Source organism: Prionailurus bengalensis, chromosome X (assembly GCF_016509475.1).
Source record: "Prionailurus bengalensis isolate Pbe53 chromosome X, Fcat_Pben_1.1_paternal_pri, whole genome shotgun sequence".
NCBI lineage: Eukaryota > Metazoa > Chordata > Mammalia > Carnivora > Felidae > Prionailurus > Prionailurus bengalensis.
The window spans coordinates 63,767,676-63,789,657 of record NC_057361.1 but is presented as its reverse complement, the minus strand read 5'-3'; the positions used below and the strand labels follow the sequence as shown (position 1 = coordinate 63,789,657).

General features: G+C 35.5%; 1 protein-coding gene across 2 annotated transcripts in view; it reads left to right on the top strand.

Annotated features, from left to right (window-relative positions):
* MAGT1 (magnesium transporter 1) overlaps positions 1 to 21,360 on the top strand; it is a 60,377-nt gene extending 39,017 nt beyond the window's left edge. Inside the window, exons 4-10 of one of the 2 annotated variants that reach the window (XM_043571415.1) lie at positions 233 to 373; positions 1,409 to 1,549; positions 2,485 to 2,574; positions 3,213 to 3,276; positions 12,400 to 12,474; positions 15,863 to 15,953; positions 19,324 to 21,360. In XM_043571415.1, coding sequence (XP_043427350.1) covers positions 233 to 373; positions 1,409 to 1,549; positions 2,485 to 2,574; positions 3,213 to 3,276; positions 12,400 to 12,474; positions 15,863 to 15,953; positions 19,324 to 19,339 — 618 coding nt within the window. In that variant the 3' untranslated portion in view covers positions 19,340 to 21,360. The remainder of the gene's footprint in view (positions 1 to 232; positions 374 to 1,408; positions 1,550 to 2,484; positions 2,575 to 3,212; positions 3,277 to 12,399; positions 12,475 to 15,862; positions 15,954 to 19,323) is intronic. The other variant, XM_043571416.1, reaches the window with a different exon arrangement.
* Positions 21,361 to 21,982: the final 622 nt, after the last annotated feature.

Sequence of the window (21,982 nt, the reverse complement as noted above, 5' to 3'; positions counted from 1 at the left end):
TTGTGATATATGAGATTTTCCATTCTAAAGTAGAAAGTATAGACTACTTAGCTAGGAATTAATATTTGGTCAGTAAAGTGTACTAATTAATTAAGGTCACAGGCCGCCTTGGATTTGAATCCTGACTCCACTGCTTACCACTTTCCTTAAGATGCCTAAATTTCAAGAAAATATTTGCTGTTAAGATTATTTTCTTGATAACTTATATTTTCATGGACTTCTTTTTATTCAGCTAAACATGAATTCAGCTCCAACTTTCATCAACTTTCCTGCAAAAGGGAAACCCAAACGAGGTGATACATATGAGTTGCAGGTGCGTGGTTTTTCAGCTGAACAGATTGCCCGGTGGATTGCTGACAGAACTGATGTCAATGTAAGTTTCCCTACTTTGTAGAAAGTTACTTTGCCATTATCCACTTGAAGTCTTACGGGAGGTCCTAATTGGTCTCCTCCCCATATCACTGAAGTGGTAATAGTTCAGTAGCCCCTTCAAAAGTAGCATTTAACAGAATCATCCTGATGAAAGAGTGAAATTATAAAACATCTTCTATCACCTTCTTGAATTCAGTATGGAAACCACTCCTTTGACCTCATTAAGTCCATGGACTATCTAGTGATACTTGGCAAATACATCTTAATCTTTATTTATTTTTGAGAGAGAGCGTGTGAGCAGGGGAGGAGCAGAGAGAGAGGGAGACACAGAATTGGAAGCAGGCTCCAGTCTCCGAGCTGTCAGCACAGAGCCCAATGCGGGGCTCAAACTCACGAACCGTGAGATCATGACCTGAGCCGAAGTTGGACGCTCAACCGACTGAGCCACCCAGGCATCCCAACTTGGCAAATACATCTTAATCTAAAAGATGTTATGTTGTAAGCAGAATGTTGTACTTATCTCATCCCATTTTAGGATATACTATAGACTATTTTGATTAGGATGAAAAGAAAAGAAGTGTAATTTTTCCTGAAAGAATTTGAAATAATTTTTAAAAAATTTTTATTGGGGCGCCTGGGTGGCTCAGTCGGTTAAGCATCCAACTTCAGCTTAGGTCATGATCTCACAGTATGTGAGTTTGAGCCCCGCATCGGGCTCTGTGCTGACAGCTCAGAGTCTGGAGCCTGCTTTGGATTCTGTGTCTCCCTCTCTCTCTGCCCTTCCCCCGCTTGTGCTTTGTCTTTCTCTCAAAAATAAATAAACATTAAAAAAATTTTTTTAACATCCAGTTAGTTAACATACAGTATAATGTTAGTTTCACATGTGAAATATGATTCACCACTTTCATACAACACCCAGTGCTCATCACAACGATAACCACACTAATTTTTATTGCTTTCATTTCAAATCAGTTTGACCTATATAATTAACAAATAAATTTCATACTTTAAAACATTTTTCTTTCCTTTCCATTAGATTAGAGTAATTAGACCTCCAAATTATGCTGGTCCTCTTATGTTGGGATTGCTTTTGGCTGTTATTGGTGGACTCGTATATCTTCGAAGAAGCAATATGGAATTTCTCTTCAATAAGACTGGATGGGCTTTTGCAGCCTTGGTAAGTAAATTTAGAACAAAAATTGTTTGCATACGATATAGTATAGTTATGTAGCATTAAGTTTATTTCTTACCTGTGAGAAGAGATTTTATATGTTTTTATTTCATGCCTTAAAATCAGTTTCTTTCCTCCATTATCTCATTAGGATGGCCAGGGTTTGGAGAAACTCATACTCAGTTTTTATTCACCCCTATGAAAATATGCATTTCTTTTGGAAATGCTCTTTTTTTCTAATTTTCTTTTGTATTAAAAAATTTTTTAATGTTGGGGCACCTGAGTGGCTCAGTCGATTAGGTGTCCGACTTCAGCTCGGGTCGTGATCTCGTGGTTCATGAGTTCGAGCCCCGTGTTGGGCTCTGTGCTCAGAGCCTGGAGCCTGCTTTGGATTCTGTGTCTCCCTCTCTATCTGCCCCTCTTCCGCTCTCGCTCGCTCTCTCTCTCTCTCTCTCTCAAAAAATTTTTTAATTTTTATTTGAGAGAGCACCAGCAGATGAGGGGCAGAGAGAGAGGGAGAGAAAGAAAGAAGGAGAGAGAGAAAGAATCCCAAGCAGACTCTGGGTTGCCAGCGCAGAGCCTGACACGGGGCTTGAACTCCCAAACTGAACCATGAGATCATGACCTGAGCGGAAACAAAGAGCCAGACACTCAACCAGACTGAGCTACCCAGGTGCCCCCCTTTGAAAATATTCTAAAAGACTTTTCAGTTTTCAATTGTGAAACTTGTGTCAGCTTATTTATAATTTTAAAATAGGGTTTTCCTTTCAGAGTAACTATTATTGGTTCTTGTGAAATACAAGACTTAATCAAAAATCATTTATCTGAAAAAATTTTGTTCACATATTACTTAAGCAGACACACTTTTCATAAACCTGTTAATCAGTGTGGGAGCAGCTGCACCATGTTGTATAAGTATTTCATTATTTTTTGTTTTTTAGTGTTTTGTGCTTGCTATGACATCAGGTCAAATGTGGAACCATATAAGAGGACCACCGTATGCTCATAAGAATCCCCACACAGGACATGTGGTAAGGGAAGTCTGGAATTTCTTTCCACTGTATACCAAAGTTAACTTTAATAATTATTTTGTGACATCATTGCCAGGATGTGAAGGACCTAGGTTTAGTTTTTACCTTTTAATTTCTCTGATACTGAGCTTCAATTACTGAAAAGTTCTCTTAAAAGTAGAAAGTTCCTAAAAAACAAAAAAAGTGGAAAGTTCCTTATCCCATTTGGTGAGTCCTTTTGACTGGGCTGACTATGAAAGTCAGACTTGAACTAAATAGAATAATTGATCTAGTACTTGAGCATGTACCGTTTCTAGGCACTGTGCTAAGTATTATAGTGATAAAGAAGAAAAACAATCTTTGTCTTCATGAAGTTTACATTATTATACCTCATGGTCTTGTACACTGAAATACTAGTTTTCTCTTATGTTCTGTTGTTGAAAACATAGTATAAGTACAATGAAAAGGCAAATGAATAAAAACACAGAAATAATGTTTATTTTGTCCAAATTACTTATTGATGAATACCACAGATCCAGTGCTGGTATACATCAGGTAAATTAATAATTTCATAGGAATTGAAAATAGCCCATTTTAGGATTAGAATACCAAAAGTTAATGTATGTTTAAAGATTTAATTTTGTCTTTTTTCCCCCCAGAATTATATCCATGGAAGCAGCCAAGCCCAGTTTGTAGCTGAAACACATATTGTTCTTCTGTTTAGTATCCTCTTTATAATAAGTCCTTGGTGCTACATTTTGTCTGTTTGCTCACATTCTAGTATTTTGTCTATAGTGTTTGATTGAGGCTTCTCTCTTATTTTTTTGTTTATTTATTTATTTTGAGAGAGAAACAGCACAATTGGGAGAGGAACAGAGAGGGAGGGAGAGAGGAAGAATCCCAAGCAGGCTCTGTCGGTGAAGAGCCTGTCGTGGGGCTCGAACTCAGGAACCGTGAGACCATGACCCGAGCCTACATCAAGAGCCAGATGCTTAAATGACTGAGCCACCCAGGCAAGCTGAGGCTGCTCTCTTATTAATGCAAGTTTTAATATCTTTGGAATCATATTTCTGTGCCATCTATCTTAGTGCAATCAGAGACAAACCTGCAGTCTGATAGAGCCAGGTTTATTGATCACTGATTCAAGGGAGACTGCACATCAGAAGAATCATGTGACATCTTACCTAAGGAAAGATAGAGTTATTATAAAATTTGAAGGAAGGGTGAAGCTTAGGTGAAATGTAAAGGAAGCAATGTTTTTGATAAACTTAAAGGAAAGCCAGGCTAAATGTAAAGGGATCAGTATCAAGTTTGGACTGTGAAGTGGACACAGGATTCTGTTTCCTAGAAACTATACAGAGTTCAGATAAATGTGGGAGTTTGTCTTCACAAACTCTTTATTTGAAGCTTTATTTAGTTGTAAATTGAGGCTACTTAGAAATTGTACATTAGGGCACCTGGGTGGCTCAGTTGGTTAAGCATCTGACTCTTTAATTCAGCTCAGGTCATGATCCCAGGGTCATGGGATTAAGCCCCATGTCTGGCTCCATGCTGACATGGAGCCTGCTTAAGACTCTCTGCCCCTCATCCCCTACTTGCGTGTGCTCTCTCCCTCTGAAATAAAAGAAGAAATTGTACATTTAGTGACTTAGATCCTCCAGGCAAGAATGGATTGTTACCTTAGTGATACAATTTGAATCAGTGTATGATTTTAGAGAACAGTGTTCATCATTTAGTAAAAAACAGTAGTTACTCAAAGACAGAGGTTATTTTGACATTTTATAGCTGCAGCACGTCCTAGGTAGAAATATTATTTCCTGTGAACTTTGTAGCTGCTTTTTGTATGTTGTCCCATTCTTTTGAATGGCAGGGCAGATTTTTACTTTCTCACATCTGAAAATTTCAGTCTCAACAGTAACAGACAGGTCAGTGTCTAAATTTCATAGTATTACTGAACACAGTTTACCCCCACCCCACGAATATACAAGCAGTGACTCTGCAGAACAAATCAACAAGGTAAACAAATGTAATGTTCCTAGAGTTGTGCTTCTTGGCCAAGGGGTCCTGACATTGACATTAGAGTCAGTTGTAGCCCAGGCTGTTAGAGAAAACTGCCCAGTGGCTTGATGGTAAGGTCTCATCTCATAATCTAAAGAATTTAGAGGTCATCTAGTTCAACACTTACTCTGTTGACAGTGGATTATACTAAGAACTGGCTAAGAAATTTGAAGGTGATTACAATCAATATGAGTAATTTAATCCCTTAAAAATTTTTTTCTGATTATAAAAGCAATACAAGTTAATTAAAGGAAATTTAGAAAATAAAAAGAAGTGTAAAGAAAAAATCAAAACCCTTGGAAATACCCCCTTTAGTCAATCTTTGTAAATCGTTCCCCATTTTATTGTACTATATCAGTGATTTATTTAATAGAGATACTTGAAGAGAAACATTCTGGAAAAAATTTAAGCTTTTGGTTTTAATTGAAGGACATTTGGGAAAATGATATTTTCTCAAAACAGTGTTCATGTATAATATGGAAAACAAATCTGCTTAAAATCCAGTTCAGAGCCAGGAAAGTTCATCTGTTCAGCCATGGAATGGTGAGCCAAAAAAATTAATAATAAACACCTATTCCTTATGATAAGAAAGAAGATCGCAAGAAAAATATGATCCAAACCATGTTTCTTTCAAACCCTAAAATTTATTTTTTATTCAATTTATTTTTTTATTCTTTTAACATTTTTTATTCAGTTTACTTAAACTAAAAAAGTTCACCCATTTCTCCCACCCCTTACTTCCCTTCTCTAGTAACCACCAGTCTGTTCTCTGTATCCATGAATGCTTGCAGGCATGTGTGTATATATAATTTATTTTTAGATTCCACATATAAGAGATGATACAAGTTTGTCTTTCTCTGTCCTATTTAAAATTATTTGAAAATTTAATTTGAAAATGCTTGTTTATGGTTTGGTGTATTAACAAATTACTATACCTTGGAAATTTTTCAGTGTCTCAAAATGGTCTCAATTAATGATATTTTGAAACTGAATAGTGTAGCAAACTGGCAGATAAAATTATACAATATTAAGTGATTTGTGGTTTGTTGGTGTTCTAGCTTTGTCCTAACTTTTTTTCCAAAAAAAATTATTTCTTCTTCATTGTTGAAGGGTATTTTACAGGTATAGATTTCTAGATTTCTTTAAGCACTTTGGAAATGTTATTCCATTGTATTTTACTTATGTAGTTTCTGTGAAAAAGTTAGATTTAATTCTTATTGTTCTTTGAAGGAAGTGTGTCTTTCTCTGATGGATTTTAAGACTTTTTTCCTAATGTTTTTATTTGTATTCCTCCTGTTTTCTGGGTTGCAGAACTTCCTCAATCTGTGGGTCAGTACCCTTCATTCATTTTTTTAAAATTTTTTTTAATGTTTATTTTTGAGACAGAGAGAGACAGAGCATGAATGGGGGAGGGTCAGAGAGAGGGAGACACAGAATCTGAAACAGGCTCCAGGCTCTGAGCTGTCAGCACAGAGCCCGATGCGGGGCTCGAACTCACAGACCACGAGATCATGACCTGAGCCGAAGTCGGCCGCTTAACCGACTGAGCCACCCAGGCGCCCCCCCCTTCATTCATTTTGAAAAATGTTTTAGTTACTGTCTCTTCAATGTTTTTCTCCCATTTTCTCCATCCTCTCCATCCATGGCTTTCAACTTGAGAGCCTGGTCTATGAACCATGTCACTCTTTCTGGTAGAACCTGGACCTTAATCATGGTCTCTTTAACATTGTAGACTGTCAAAATTCTCTCCTAAGCTTGTCCTTAGTTTTTAAGTATAATTATATAAGAAGTTTAAGAAATAGGAATAGTCTTACCTTTTTCTTCTGCCTAAAGGTTAAACATTACTTAAAGCTTCACATACATTTGGAACAGATTGCAAGCCTGTTGAAAGATAGCATTTTTTTCCTTTCCAAGTTTTTATTTAAATTCTAATTAGTTAACATATAGTGTAAGTTTAGTTTTAGGTGTAGAATTTAGTAACTCAACTATTACAACACTGGGTGTTCATCACAAGTGCCCTCCTTCTTAATCCCCATCACCTGTTTAACCCATTCCCCCACCCACCTCCCTCTGGTAACCATCAGTTTGCTCTCTATAATTAAGAGCCTGTTTCTTTGTTTGCCTCTCATTTCCCCCCCTCTTATGTTCATTTGTTTTGTTTCTTAAATTACACATATGAGTGAAATCACATGGTATTTGTCTTTCTCTGAGTGATGTAATTTGCTTAGCATAATACCTTCTTCCACCTCCATCCACATCATTGCAAATGGCAAGATTTCATTCCTTTTTTATGGCTGAGTAATATTCTATTCCCTCTCTATATCTATATATCTCTATCTCTATCTCTATCTCATCTATATCTCTCACATCTTTTTTATCCATTCATTAGTTGATGGACATTTGGGCTCTTTCCACAATTTGGCTATTGTTGATAATGCTGCTATAAACATTGGAGGGCATGTATCCCTTTAAATTTGTAATTTTGTATCCTTTTGGTGAATTCCTACTAGTGCAATTGCTGGATCATAGGGTAGTTCTATTTTTAACTTTTTGAAGAACCTCCATACTGTTTTCCACAGTGGTTTCACCAGTTTGCATTCCTGCCAAGAGTGTAAGAGGGTTCCCCTTTCTCCACATCCTTGCCAACACCTGTTGTTTCCTGTGTTGTTAATTTTAGACATTCTAACTGGTGTGAGGTGGTATCTCATTGTGGTTTTGATTTGTATTTCCCTGATGATCAGTGAAATTGAGTATCTTTTCATGTGTCTGTTAGCCATCTGTACATCTTCTTTGGAGAAGTGTCTATTCATGTCTTCTGCCCAGTTTTTAACTGAATTATTTGCTTTTTGGGTGTTGAGTTTTGTAAGTTCTTCATATATTTTGGATACTAACTCTTTATCAGATATGTCATTTGCAAATATCTTCTTCCGTTCTGTCGGTTGCCTTTTAGTTTTGTTGATTATTTGCTTCACTGTGCAGAAGCTTTTTATTTTGATGAAGTCACAATAGTTTCTATTTGGAAATACAGCATTTTTTTGTAAATTTGGTTAATAGAATGCAAAATGGGAAATTTTTTTCAGTGAGATATTTATTTTTCCTTTATTTTGTTTTAGCTTTTTTGGTAGTGGTTAGGAAGGTGTGAGTGATGTTTTCTGAGCAATTACTTTGCTAAATGTTACGAATGCATGATTTATCTAAGGAACTTACAGTATTGGGACAAACAGATGTGTACAGATTACAAGACAGTACTTTAAATACTGTGTAATAAGGTGTGATGGTGAGACCATGAATGAAGTTATTTAACTTTGTTAGCAGTAGGGAATTTTATGGGAGACTGAAAATCCCTTATTTTTTTAATGGACACAAAGCCTAAAAACTCAAAAGTTACCATGTGATAAGAACTAATAGAATGAGACTACTACTAATAATTATGAGTTTGGAAAATATCCACATATTTATCATTATTTTAGTATTGTATAATTTACTACATGATTAATAAAGTAATCTGTATGAATTGAGTGATCTACTAAAAGCAACTTTTAAAATAACATTTTAAACTTTTTAATTTGAATTATTATATTCATGCAGAAATGTTCACAATTTATAAGTGCAGTGTACAGTTTGATAAATTTTCACAAAATGAACAAAACTGGGTGTAACCACCACCCAGTTGATGAAATAAAATTTTACTCACAACCCAAAGCCTCCTCCATCTCATCACCTCCTCCAGATTGCTACCTCCCCATCCAAAGGTAACTACTATCCTGACAGCTAACAATGTGGATCAGTTTTGCTTATTTTTTAACTTTACACAAATGGAATTATACATTAAATATATTTGAATGTAAAAAATAAAACAGCAGATAAGAAAAATTTCATCCATGATCTTAAACCCTAATATTAAAATCTAGGTTTATTTTCACATATCCTCTTGCATTCTTTGCTTATTTGTATTTTTTTGAGGGGGTGCTCCTTTTTTTGTAGTTATAGACATACTTTGTATGCAGTTTGGTTTAATATATCACAAGCATTTTCTGTATCATTGTTGGCCTTTATAGTTATAAACGTTGCATGAGAATTACAGAGAAATAAGAAAATACAGGCAAAGAAAAATAGTGATCATTCTTAATATTTATATAATATGTATATTATAATTCAGTTATTCTCCTATTGTTAACATTGCAACGAGTGTTTACTTGGATATAAACATAATTTGGCAGGGACGTCTGGGTGGCTCAGTTGGTTAAGTGTCCAACTTCGACTTGGGTCACGATCTCATGGTTTGTGGGTTGGAGCCCCGCGTCGGGCTCTATGCTGACAGCTCAGAACCTGGAGCCTACTTTGTATTCCGTGTCTCCCTCTCTCTCTGCCCCTACCCCACTCATGCATACTCTCTCTCAAAAATAAACATTAAAAAAATAAATATAAGATAATTTGACGTATCTCCAAATTCTCAGAAGATTTGAAGCAAAGTGTACAAATCTTTCTATTGTTCTTGATGTTTTGTCTAAATTATTTTCCAAAATAATTTTACTGAAAAAAAGGGAAGGAGGATTGCTGCCAGAATATGTGCACTGATAGCCCTGACAAGTTCTAAGTATTATTATGTATTCTCACATTTTTTCTTTAAAGTTTATTCATTTATTATTTCTGAGAGAGACAGTGTGAGAGTGCATGCACAAGTGCACTAATGAACTGTGAGATCATCCGTCACCTGAGCCCAAGTCTGAGGTCTTAACTGACTGAGCCACCCAGGTCCCCCTGTTTTCTCACTTTTTTAAACTGCTAATTCAATAGGCAAAGAAATTGTATGTCATTGCTTAAATTACCTCGGATAATAATAATTCAAAGTACGTAATTTAAACATTTTCCCACAATTTTATAATTATGCCTCATTTTATGCAAATGTATTTGCCTTCATCATATATAATATACTTTAGTTCTCCTAGTTCTTTAAAAAAAATTTTAATGTTTATTTTTAAGAGAGAGACGGATGGGGCGCCTAGGTGGCGCAGTCGGTTAAGCGTCCGACTTCAGCCAGGTCACGATCTCGCGGTCCGTGAGTTCGAGCCCTGCGTCAGGCTCTGGGCTGATGGCTCGGAGCCTGGAGCCTGTTTCCGATTCTGGTCTCCCTCTCTCTCTGCCCCTCCCCCATTCATGCTCTGTCTCTCTCTGTCCCAAAAATAAAATAAAAACGTTGAAAAAAAAAATTTAAGAGAGAGACGGAGCGTGAGTGGGGGAGGGCAGAGAGAGAGGGAGACAGAATCAGAAGCAGGCTCCAGGCTCTGAGCTACAGAGCCCAATGCGGAGCTCAAACTCATGAACCACAAGATCATGACTTGAGCCGAAGTTGGACGCTTAACCAATTGAGCCACCCAGGCGCCCCACTGCTAGCTCATTTTATAGCCCAGTTCTTATGTGTTATAAAATACTACTTTCTCTAATTTCTATTTAGTTCTCCCATAGTAACATTTAATCATGATTAGGTAATTATTTATTATTTGTTTCATCACTTATATATCCCACTAGAAAGTAAACTTGTCCAAAGAATGGTCTATATTTTGTTCAACTTTTAAAAAATATTTTCTTTAATCTTCATTTATTTTTGAGGGGAGAGAGAGATACAGAGTGTGAACAGGGGAGGGGCAGAGAGAGAGGGAGACACAGAATCCGAAGCAGGCTCCAGGCTCTGAGCTGTCAGCACAGAGCCCAATATGGGGCTCAAACCCACGAGCTGTGAGATCATGACCTGAGCTGAAGTCGGACACTCAACTGACTGAGCCACCCAGGCGCCCTAATTTTGTCCAACTTTTAACTCCCAACATCTAGAAGCACCTGCCATATAATAGGCAGTGTCAGTAAAAGTTTGTCAATAAATGATATGAACCAATAAATGAAATGAAACAATACATATGGAAGTACATCACAGCTCTTGATAACTGAGAACAGCACACAAAGACCTTGGCAGTATATTGCAAGATGGAAAGCTTATTTAAAGAAAATACATATAGACCATGATACAAAACAAACCATTCCGAAAGCAAAAGTCTCAGCCATAAATCAAGAGTGCCTTCTAACCAAAGCCTACAGAAATGATCAGTCTTTTCATGTATCTGGGTATAAAGAACCTTAGAAAAAATAATCATTGCAGAATACTACTTGTCTAAGCAACTAAAAGCATGATGAATGGGCATAATGCCTAAAAAAAGGCTATTGAGAGAGAGTTCAAGACCATAGTGAAGGGATGAATAGACAAACTATAGAGCCAATGATAAATTCAGGCTTTACCTGAACACCTATTTTTCCCTTTCTTCTTAATCATACCCACATGTGGTAGCCTACAATGTGTATGTGTGTATGTGTAATTAATTTGGGCATTTTTTTTAAGTTTATTTATTTTGAGGAGAGAGAGAGAGAGAGAGAGAGAGAGAGAGAGAGAGAGAGAGAGCACTAGAGGGGGAAGGGCAGAGAGAAAAAGAATCCCAAGCCGGCTTTGAGCAATCAGTGCAGAGCCCGACATGGGGTTCAAACTCACAAAGCTGTGAGATCATGACCTGAGATGAAATCAAGAGTGGACTGCTTAACTTACAGAGCCACACAGGCATCCCTGATATGGGCTTTAAGAAAAAGTTTTTTGATGTTTAATTTATTTTTGAGAGACACAGACAGAGTGCCGAGTGGGGAAGGGACAGAGAGAGGGAGATACAGAATCCGAAGCAGGCGTCAGCCTCTGAGCTGTCAGCACAGAGCCTGACACAGGACTCAAACCCATGAACTGTGAGATCATGACCTTGGTGATTTGGGCATTTTTAACTGCTGTTTGTATTTACCAAACTGCAGGGTAAATTTCTCTTTTCTATTAGAACACATTATATTTGCTTTAAAATTCAATTTTGCTTATTTTAGCAGTTAACCATCCCATGTGTAACCTATTTTCATGAGTAGGTATATTTTGTATTTATGTAGCTTCTATATTAAGCTGAATAAAATTGAGGTGATGACATACAGGATTTTCTTTTTTTTTTATTAGAATATGTCAAGCTGAGTTTAGTAGTAATTTGTGCTTTAACAGTTAATTGTTGAAATTCTGGAGAATTTTTGAAAAGTTATTTTTTAAATAAAAATTAGTTGCTATTCTCTCCAAATGGTGTACATTTCAAGTGTTTTCAATTTGGGAGGGTGGTTGAATAATCATAAAGGATATTTATGTTTTAAAATGTATACAAGGTTGTGGGTGCCTGGGTGGCTCAGGTGGTTGAATGTCAACTCTTGATTTCGGCTCAGGTCATGATCTCTTGGTTCATGAGATCAAGCCCTGCATCGGGCTCTGCACTGGCAGCATGGAGCCTGCTTGGGATTCTCTCTCTCTGTCCCTCCTTTGCTCAAGTTCTTTCTCTCTCTTTCAAAATAAATAAACATTAAAATAAATAAATAAATAAAACATATACAAGGATGGAGCAATAGTTGCCAGAATGTCCAGAAAGGTTATATCAAAGTACCATGTCAGGAAAACTCATATTTCATTTGTGAGTTATTGTGGGATATTTGTTGAAAATATTAGTTTTTATTTGTACAAATGAAGTAATTTTCCAACGTTAATATTTTTATTATATCTTCATAGTAAATAATTGCCATTCTGTATAGATACAAGATTACGTATTTTAGTTTTTGGTAATTGAAATTTGAAGGTTTGTATGTTTATTATAATTTTCTTCATGAAATAATAAGAATATTAAAGTAGTATGTCTTTGTGTCTGTATGAATTTCTCCTTAAACAATTTTTCTAAGATGGTGGGGTTACCTTAGGGATGGTGCTCTTATGTGAAGCTGCTACCTCTGACATGGATATTGGAAAGCGAAAGAGTAAGTTATATCATATGCCAAAATGTAACAATTATACCTTTACTTTTTATTTAATTTTTATTTTGTGTTATTAAAATATAGTTGGCATATAATGTTACATAACAATTCTGCTTTTAATATAGAAAAAAGAATGTCCTCTTAATCACTTCCTCTCTTAGATATAAGTGTGTTGTTTTACTTCTTAATTATTTTAAAAGTAACATACACTTAATGTAGAAAATGTGAAGGTTTAATCAGAGTGTGAAACATTTGGGGGGAGAAATACCCATTATTCCATAATTGAGAAGCTAAATATTTTAATGTTTTAATATAGTTTCTTTCATTTGTAAAAACATATTTAAAACTCTGTGTATAAAATTTTAAATCTTGTACCTCCCTTTTTAACTGGACTTAAACAATTCACTAATAAATATTTTCCTATACATAATTTTAAATTTGTACTCTATGCGGTAGTTTACTTAACCATTCTGATTTTGTTAAACATTTAGTTTTTCTTCTAACTTCCATTATAATAATATTTCCTTAATGACTATCATAGTATATTAAGTTTTATTCTCATTTCATATTAATTTCTTTTTTTAAATTTTTTTTCAATGTTTATTTATTTTTGAGAGACAGAGACAGAGTGTGAGTAGGGGCAGAGAGAGAGGGAGACACAGAATCCAAAGCAGGCTCCAGGCTCTGAGCTGTCAGCACAGAGCCCGATGCGGGGGCTCGAATCCACGAACCGCGATATCATGACCTGGGCCGAAGTCAGATGCCCAGCCGACTGAGCCACCCAGTCATATTAATTTCTTAAGGTAGATTCCTACAGGGGCACCTGGGTGGCTCAGTCGGTTAAGCGTTCGACTTCGACTCAGGTCATGATCTCACAGTTCATGAGTTCTAGCCCCGCATCGGGCTCTGTGCTGACAGCTCAGAGCCTGGAGCCTGCTTTGGATTCTGTCTCCCTCTCTCTCTGCCCCACCCCTGCTCACGCTCTGTCTCTCTCTGTCTCAGTGACTGTATGGTCCTGTGTATTTTTTAATTCTCTCGATGTTTTAAACTGATGATGCCAAACTCTTTCCCCAGATGTTCTGATAGTTTAGATTCCTACTAGTGGCATTTAAAAATGCTTGTTTCCAAAAAAAATAAATAAATAAATAATACTTGTTTCACAGTAACTTTGTCAACCTTAGCTAAGCTAAGCTCATTAAAAATCTGTGTGTGTGGTTGTGTGTGTGTGTGTGTGTGTGTGTGTGTGTGTTTGCTAATCAGATGAGGGGGAAACTTTATATTATTTTGTACTTCTTTGGTTATTAGTAAAGTTGAATATTTTTCTAAATGTTTATTAGCTGTTTGTGTTTTCCCTTATGTAAAAAGCCTTTTTGACTTTTGCTATTTAATCTATTAGAGTCTTAGAACTTTTTATATTGGTTTGGGTGAACTTTTTATATATTAAAATATTCACACATGGGTACTTGTTGCAAAGAAATGCTAGCAATGTAGTTTTATTTTACTTACATAAAATAACTTTAAATCAGAGTTTTACTTTTATGACTACAAAGTTAAATGTTATCAAATTAAACTCACTAAATAAAGTCTGCTTTTTATTATAGAAAAAAGATGATGACATTGGATTTCAGATTTAGAAGATTCTTATTTTTCTGAATTGAAATGAATCTTCACATATTGTAAAAGCAGAACAAATGTATCAATTTTTTATATAGTCAGTATACATCCTTTAATTGCCTGACTTAAAAACTTGCCTTTCTCAGTATCCATTATTGGGAATAGGCCCTCTGGGTACTACACTGGTGGCATGAATTTAAATTATAAAGTATTTTGGTGACATATATTAAAATAATCACAATTTGATCTACTTCTAAGGTTCTAACCTAATAAAATAATACAAATGATAACCATAAACACTTATTTAACATTTGTTTTATACCAGAAACTGTCTTAGACACTTTTAGATATGTTACATGAAAAAAGTAGAATACAAACATACACAGACTGATTTTATATATAGATTGATATAGATATACATGTATATGTGTGTTTAATTGGATAAAAAAGACTTCTACAATGATCATGTGTTAATACTCAGAAAAAATATATTTAACATTTACATTAAAAAAATTTTTTTTTAATGTTTATTTATTTTTGAGAGACAGAGACAGAGTGCAAGTGAGGGAGGGGCAGAGAGAGAGGGAGACACAGAATCCGAAGCAGGCTCCAGGCTCTGAGCTGTCAGCACAGAGCCTGACGCGGGGCTTGAACTCACAGACTGCAAGATCATGACCTGAGCTGAAGTCAGATGCTTAACTGACTGAGCCACCCAGGTGCCCCTTTAATATTTACATTTTAGTCCCTAATCACATTATGTGATAACTTAAAAAAGGAAAAAAAAAACCTGTTCCCTAAGTATAAGATAACTAAAAGCTGTTTTTTGTGTTGGCCAATAAGTATGTTTCCCTAGAACTTCTACTGCTGTAGCACACATGCTTTCCCACATCCCCACCTCTGTGCTTTTTAGCCAGTGTTATTCGCAGGACTCAAAGAGCCTCAAGTTATGGGAATCATACTTGAGCATTGTGGGGTCAGCATCCAGAGTTAAGGTCGTTAACTGCTATGCCAAATCAGAGCATATGAAATGAATGTAGAGAGCTATGAATTTAGAGCTAGGATTCAGTATTTTCCCCCTCATTCAAATGAGGCATCCATATTGAATGAGTACCTTATTTAGGCAGTGTAGTTACCTATAAATGAATAAAGTACTTTCAAGTGAGGGTGTCACAATGATGTTATCAGATGTCTTTAAATCAATATTTATCAATACAATAAGGCCACTTTTAAGGGTTTAGAAGGAATTTAGTGAGTGATTTCCTTGTCAGTAGAACTTTCTAACACTAATTTCTTGACTGTGATAATTTTAAAGGAATATATTATTATATACAATTAAATTGCACAAGTGTATAAGTGGAACTACTCTATTATATTGTAATGGTTCAAATTAAATGGGAAGGCAGAATCCTGAAGATAAAGAATAGGTATGGAGGCGCCTGGGTGGCTCACTCGGTTGGGTGTCCAACTCTTGATTTCGACTAAGGTCATGATCTCACAGACCGTGAGTTCAAGCCCCACATCGGGGTCTGCACTGACAGCACAGAGCCTGCTTGGGATTCTATCTCTCCCTCTCTCTCTGCCCCTTTCCCCTCGCAAAAGTAAATACATAAACTTTAGAAAAAATTTTAAATAAAGAATAGGTATGAAAATTTTTGGAAAATCTCAATTTACCAGTAAATTATATCCATTCCTTTTCACTCTTGTAGACTAAAATTTGTGCCCCAGTTTTTTATTTTGCTTAACATGCTCATTTTACTCTCCTTTTGTTTTTCTCCAGTAATGTGTGTGGCTGGTATTGTACTTGTTGTATTATTCTTCAGTTGGATGCTGTCTATTTTCAGATCTAAATATCATGGATATCCATATAGGTATGATTATTTTATATTTACATAGTGATTACCTATACTTAACAATGATTAGAGTTAATGTTGCTTTATAATATTTGTTTTTCTTTACCTCCAAACTAGTCTAGCTTCTAAAGCAGAGATAGGCATTAACTTAGATATGTTGCATATAAAAATTAACTTAAGAAAATTATGATATAATGGACAATAGTATGTGATTTCTCTTCTCAGGAATATCTTTGAGGGTTGTTCTGACATCACCTAATTTAATCTAAAAATCTAAAAACACTTAATGATTAGATTATTTTATGCCTTGTCCACATACTCTACTTACTCTTGAGGAGCAAATTATTATTTTATTTATTATTTATTATTTTTTTTTTATTTTGAGAGAGAGAGGGAGCAGAGGAGGGGCAGAGAGAGAGAGGGAGAGAGAGAATCCGAATCAGGCTCCATGCTGTCAGCACAGAGCCCAGCATGGGGATCGATGCCACGAAATGCAAGATCATGATCTGAGCCAAAATCAAGAGTTGGACGCTCAAGCAACTGAGCCACCTAGGCACCCTGGAGCAAATTATCTTTTAATGTTATTTTAAAACTTCTCACCTCTACTTTTCAAGGTTCTTTAGATGGCATAAACAGAACATTTCATTAGAATCCAGTTTATTTTTTTATTATTTTGATTTTTTAAGGTTTTTATTTATTTTGAGAAAGAAAGAGCACATGAGCAGGGACAAGGGGCAGAAAGAGAAGGAGAGAGAGAATCCAAAACAGGCTCTGTGCTAACAGCATGGGGGCTCAACCCCATGAACAGTGAAATCAGGACCTGAGCCAAAATCAAGAGCCGGATGCTTGGGGCACCTGGGTGGCTCAGTCCGCTAAGTATCCGACTTCAGCTCTCATGATTTGTGAGTTCAAGCCCTGCATCAGGCTCTGTGCTGACAGCTCAGAGACTGGAGCCTCCTTCACATTCTGTGTGTCCCTCTCTCTCTGCCCCTCCCCTGCTCACGCTCTGTCTCTCTCTCCTTCAAAAACAAATAAACGTTAAGAAAAAAAGTCGGACGCTTAACCAACTGAGCCATCAAGGTACCCTAGAATCCAGTTTATGGAGAGTATAAGAAAAGTGGGGAACTGTCAGCATGGGGCCTGCCTGGCTCTCTCTGCCCTTCTCCTGCTCACACTCACTCTCTCTCAAAATAAATAAACTATAAAACAACAACAAAAAAAGAAAGAGTGTTTAAGAAGATCTAATTGGCTTGAAATGTTCATAGAGATCTCTAAGGCTCAGGGAAGAAATTACTGTCCTGGTTGTAAATTCTCGATTTTATTCTGTTAGTAGCCATGAGATGTGTACCTACATAATGGGGAATGTTGTGAGTTAGTTTTATAATCTGAGTATCAGTTGCCATAATTCCTGTTCTTTTAATACAACATTGTCCTGTTGTATAAAGGACTATGAACACTAAAAATAAAGTATATCAAGTGATGTTTTTGAGAGACAAATTCATTTTTCATATTACTTTTAACACATGTTTGCAGTAGGTAATTTTGAACAACTCCTTGGTTGATTGATTATATTGTGACAGTCCTAGATTCTTTTGATCAATGAACAACATAAATCAATCTTTTTTTGAATTTTTTCTTGCAAACTTACTTAATTTTATTTCTTTTTTTATTTCTTTTTCAGATTTTTATTTAAATTTTAGTTAGTTGTCATATAGTGTAATACTGATGTCAGGAATAGAATTTAGTGATTCATCACTTACGTATAACACCCAGTGCTCATCACAAGTGCCCTCTTCAATACCCATCACCTATTTAGCCCATCCCCCGACTACCTCCCTTCCATCAGCCCTCAGTTTGTTCTCTAGACTTAGGAGTATCATGGTTTGCTTCCCTCTCTTTTTTCCCCCTTTCCCTATGTTCATCTGTTTTGTTTCTTAAATTCCACATATTAGTGAAATTATATGGTATTTGTCTTTCTGTGACTGACTTATTTTGCTTAGCAAAATACACTAGTTCCATCCATATGGTTGCAAGTAGTAAGATTTAATTCTTTTTGATGGTGAGTAAAATTCCAGTTAGTTAACATACAGTGTAATATTAGTTTCAGGTGTACAATTTAGTAATTCAGCATTTCCATATAATACTTGGTGCTCATTACAAGAAATATACGCCTTAATCCCCATAACCTATATAACCCATTCTCCCCCCACCTCCATTTTGGTAACCATCAGTTCTCTATAGTTAAGAGTCTCTTTCTTGGTTTGATTCCCTCTTTCTCCCTCCCCTTTGCTCATTTGTTTTCTTTCTATTTTAATATTTATTTATTTATTTTGAGAGAGAGAGAAAGAGCACACACAGGGGAGGGACACAGAGAGAGGGAGAGAGAGAATCCCAAGCAGGCTTCATACTGTCAGCATGGAGCCCAATGTGGGGCTCAGTCTCAACAACCGTGAGACCATGACCTGAGCCAAGATGAAAAGTCAGACACTTAACTGACTGAGCCATCCAGGCACCCCATTGTTTGTTTTATTTCTTAAATTCCACATATGAGTAAAATCATATGGTATTTGTCTTTCTCTGACTGACTTATTTCACTTAGCATAATACTGTCTAGCTCCATCCATGTCTTTGCAGATGACAAGATTTTGTTCTTTTTTATGGCTGCTGAGAAATATTCCATTGTATATATATATATATATATATACCACATCTTCTTATCCATTCATCAGTTGATGCATATTTATGCTGGCAAACTTAATTTTAAGAACAAAACCTACCCAAACTTTGATTTTTGATTTATAATCTTCTACCTTTATACTTTTATTCTTCTGTGTATATATATTTTAAAATAATTTCTCCTCTGTAGAATACTGAATGGAGTACAAGGGCAATCTCACTGGGATTTCTATTGCTTTATTTCATCACCATGGTTGATTCAGTTATTAATCAGTATTTCTCTTCATGACATATTTTAACTTAAGTTTATGTCTATTTCCTTCTCGCCTAAGACCATCTCAGTATCTCGGTGTTTCTCACTTTTGGTATTAATACTCAAAGTTTATTATGCATACACCCAAATGCTCTTTTGTCTGTTAAAATCAAGATACAGTATTTGTTAGAATTAAAGCCTATTGTGGGGTGCCTGGGTGGCTCAGTCAGTTAAGATCCCACTCTTGATTTTGGCTCAGGTCATGATCTCACTGTCATGAGATTGAGCCCCACATCAGGCTCCACATTGGGCATGGAGCCTGCTTAGGATTCTCTCTCTCCCTCTTCCTCCGTTCTTCCCCCGCTTGCATGTGCACACACTCTCTGTTTCTCAAAAAAAAAAAAAAGTAAAGCCTTTTTTTCCCAAAGACTAACATATTGTTTAATGTTTTTATTTCAGCTTTCTGATGAGTTAAAAAGGACCCCAGAGATATGTAGACACTGGAGTAATGGAAATTGGAAAATGAAAAATGGGTGTGTGTTGTAAAGAATTAAATTTGTGTATTTTGTATTACCTCTTTTTTTTTCAAGTGATTTAAATAGTTAATCATTTAACCAAAGAAGATTTGTAGTGCCTTAACAAGCAATTTCTTGTCAAAACCATGAAGTATTTTGGATACAATTCTCCTCCTAACCTTCCCTTCCTGATGAACTTTATGTAACATTTAATTTAGTAAAATTAAGTACATTATAAAAATTTTATAACTACTACATTTTAATTAGAACAAGGTTCAAAACTGCTTTAGTAAGCTTTTGGCTATCTGATTTTATATTATCTTACCCAAAATTAGGGGAAAAAAAGAACTGACCAGGTGTTCCTACATATGCCTATTAACAGATAAATGTATCAGGAATCTAGTTTTAGCTTTTCCATCTTTGCATGGATGTGTATACTTTGCACATCTTTCCTTTTGGGTGGGGAAATCTGTGCTATCCAATCTTCTGAAAATAGAACAATATTGTTTAGAGTACATATCTAACCTGTAGAAAAGACTAGCCAGTCCTCCCCCTCCTTCATGTTTTCTGCTGAAATACAGTGCTAGTTATGCTTCGTGGTAGCTATAGATATTAAAAAGTCTAAATACAGGATTATGATTTCTGCATGAATGTGTTGTTAACTATTTTTATTTGGAAAGATTTCAGGTTTATTCTGTCTCCTTAATTTCTTTTATTTACGGTAGGTTCCACTCTAATAAAAATGTAGCTTAGTGCTAAAATCAGTGTTACTTAAAAATCGTCTGAAATGTTTCTGCAAATTAAAGATTGTTGCTTATTTCATTTGTACCTTAGAGAAAAAAATAGGTTCATCTGGTTAAGTCAATTTCTGTATTACAGTTACAACATATTTCATTAACCCTCGTATTTAGGAGAAGGACTCCCTTAGACTGGAAGAAGCACATCCTGACATAATTGAGTTGTTGCCTGTGAATGGAAAGTAAATTGTTTCCTGACAGTTCTGTTTTTGCTATTATTTTATCCTTCATTCCCACACCTCAAGTAGAGAAACAGTAAATATTTGAAGAGTTTTTGAGTTTTGTCTTTTTTTCTGTCAGTGGAAATAACCATAAATGCTAACCAAATTTATGTGAAGAATGAAAGAATGAAAGTTATCATTAGATCTAGCCATAACCTTTCCTATAGCTATGAAGAATATCCTGAAATTCCACTATTATGGAAATATGATAATTACGATTGTGAAAAAATTTTAAAGCAATCTTAGAAGTATTACATTAAAATAATACTTTGCCTAGTATTTACTATCTAATAACTCCCATGTGGTCTAAAAGTCTTATATAAAGAGATTTGCAGAAGAGATGGATATAATTGCCTAAGAAGAAACATTTTATGAGGGTTTTTGTTTGAAGATTTGGTGGGTGGGGACATACAGTTGACCATTTCCCCTTTAGTGAATTCACTTTTTGGTAATTACTTCCCTGTAAATTGTGTGATTTTGGATTCCTTATCTGTTATTCTTGTAATTGTCTCAGGCCAAATAAATTTATGCTGTGATTCTTATGAGACTTGTATAAAGATGCCCTGATTTGTACAGACTGACCAGGGTAATACTACTTCCATGTAATCTGTATAGCTCCAGATAATGTGCCATGAGCATTGAAAGAATGACACTTTTTTTTAATTTGTTTTGTCTCCCTTATAGCACATTTTTCTTGTGCAGGGAGAAAAGTTACATTCTAGCTAAAATCTGTAGAAAGCAGATTTACTAAACTTAGAATAGAGTTAATTTTATGTAAACTTTGAAATTTGCTTTCATCTGAAGTGCCTTAAAGTAGACTCTTAATTTACTTTTCTAGTAATGTTTTAAATATTATTTGTTATGCATTTTAAAAATACTATTCAAAATGACATTGTAGTAGCACAGATAACCAAATGTCTGGCTATTTGCTTTTTGACCATATCAATAAACTTTTACAATCTACTCTGAGTTTTTTGATTAACATGTAAAGAGGGGTGAATTTAAAACACCAAATTAGCATTGTAATATTAGATTATTTCATTTTGAAATTATAATTGAATTTCTTATTGTTCTAATGACAGTGAATTTGATAAGCCAATTTCCTTAGGTATTTCCATTTTTTATTTTTTTTTACATTTATTTATTTTTGAGAGGCAGAGAGAGACAGAGCACAAGGGGGGGGAGGGGCAGAGAGAGAAAGAGATACAGAATCTGAAGTAGGCTCCAGGCTCTGAGCTGTCAGCACAGAGCTGGATGCGGGGCTCGAAGTCATGAACCGCGAGATCATAACCTGAGCCAAAGTGGGATGCTTAACCGACTGAGCCACCCAGGTGCCCCCCGCTTAGGTATTTCTAAACTGAGATACATTCTTCTGGGATTTCATATGTTATCTTTCATTAATGTTGTCATCTATTAGATTCAAAACAGCCAAGATTAATAGATGAATGGCTGTCATAAATGGTTGATCTAGTTTTGTCCCTATGAACATTGTGACTAGGTAAGTTACGTTTTTGTACTGAATAATTGATTTGAAAGTTACCCAGATTATCAAGTTATATGAGACTGGGCAACAGTACATTTGCAA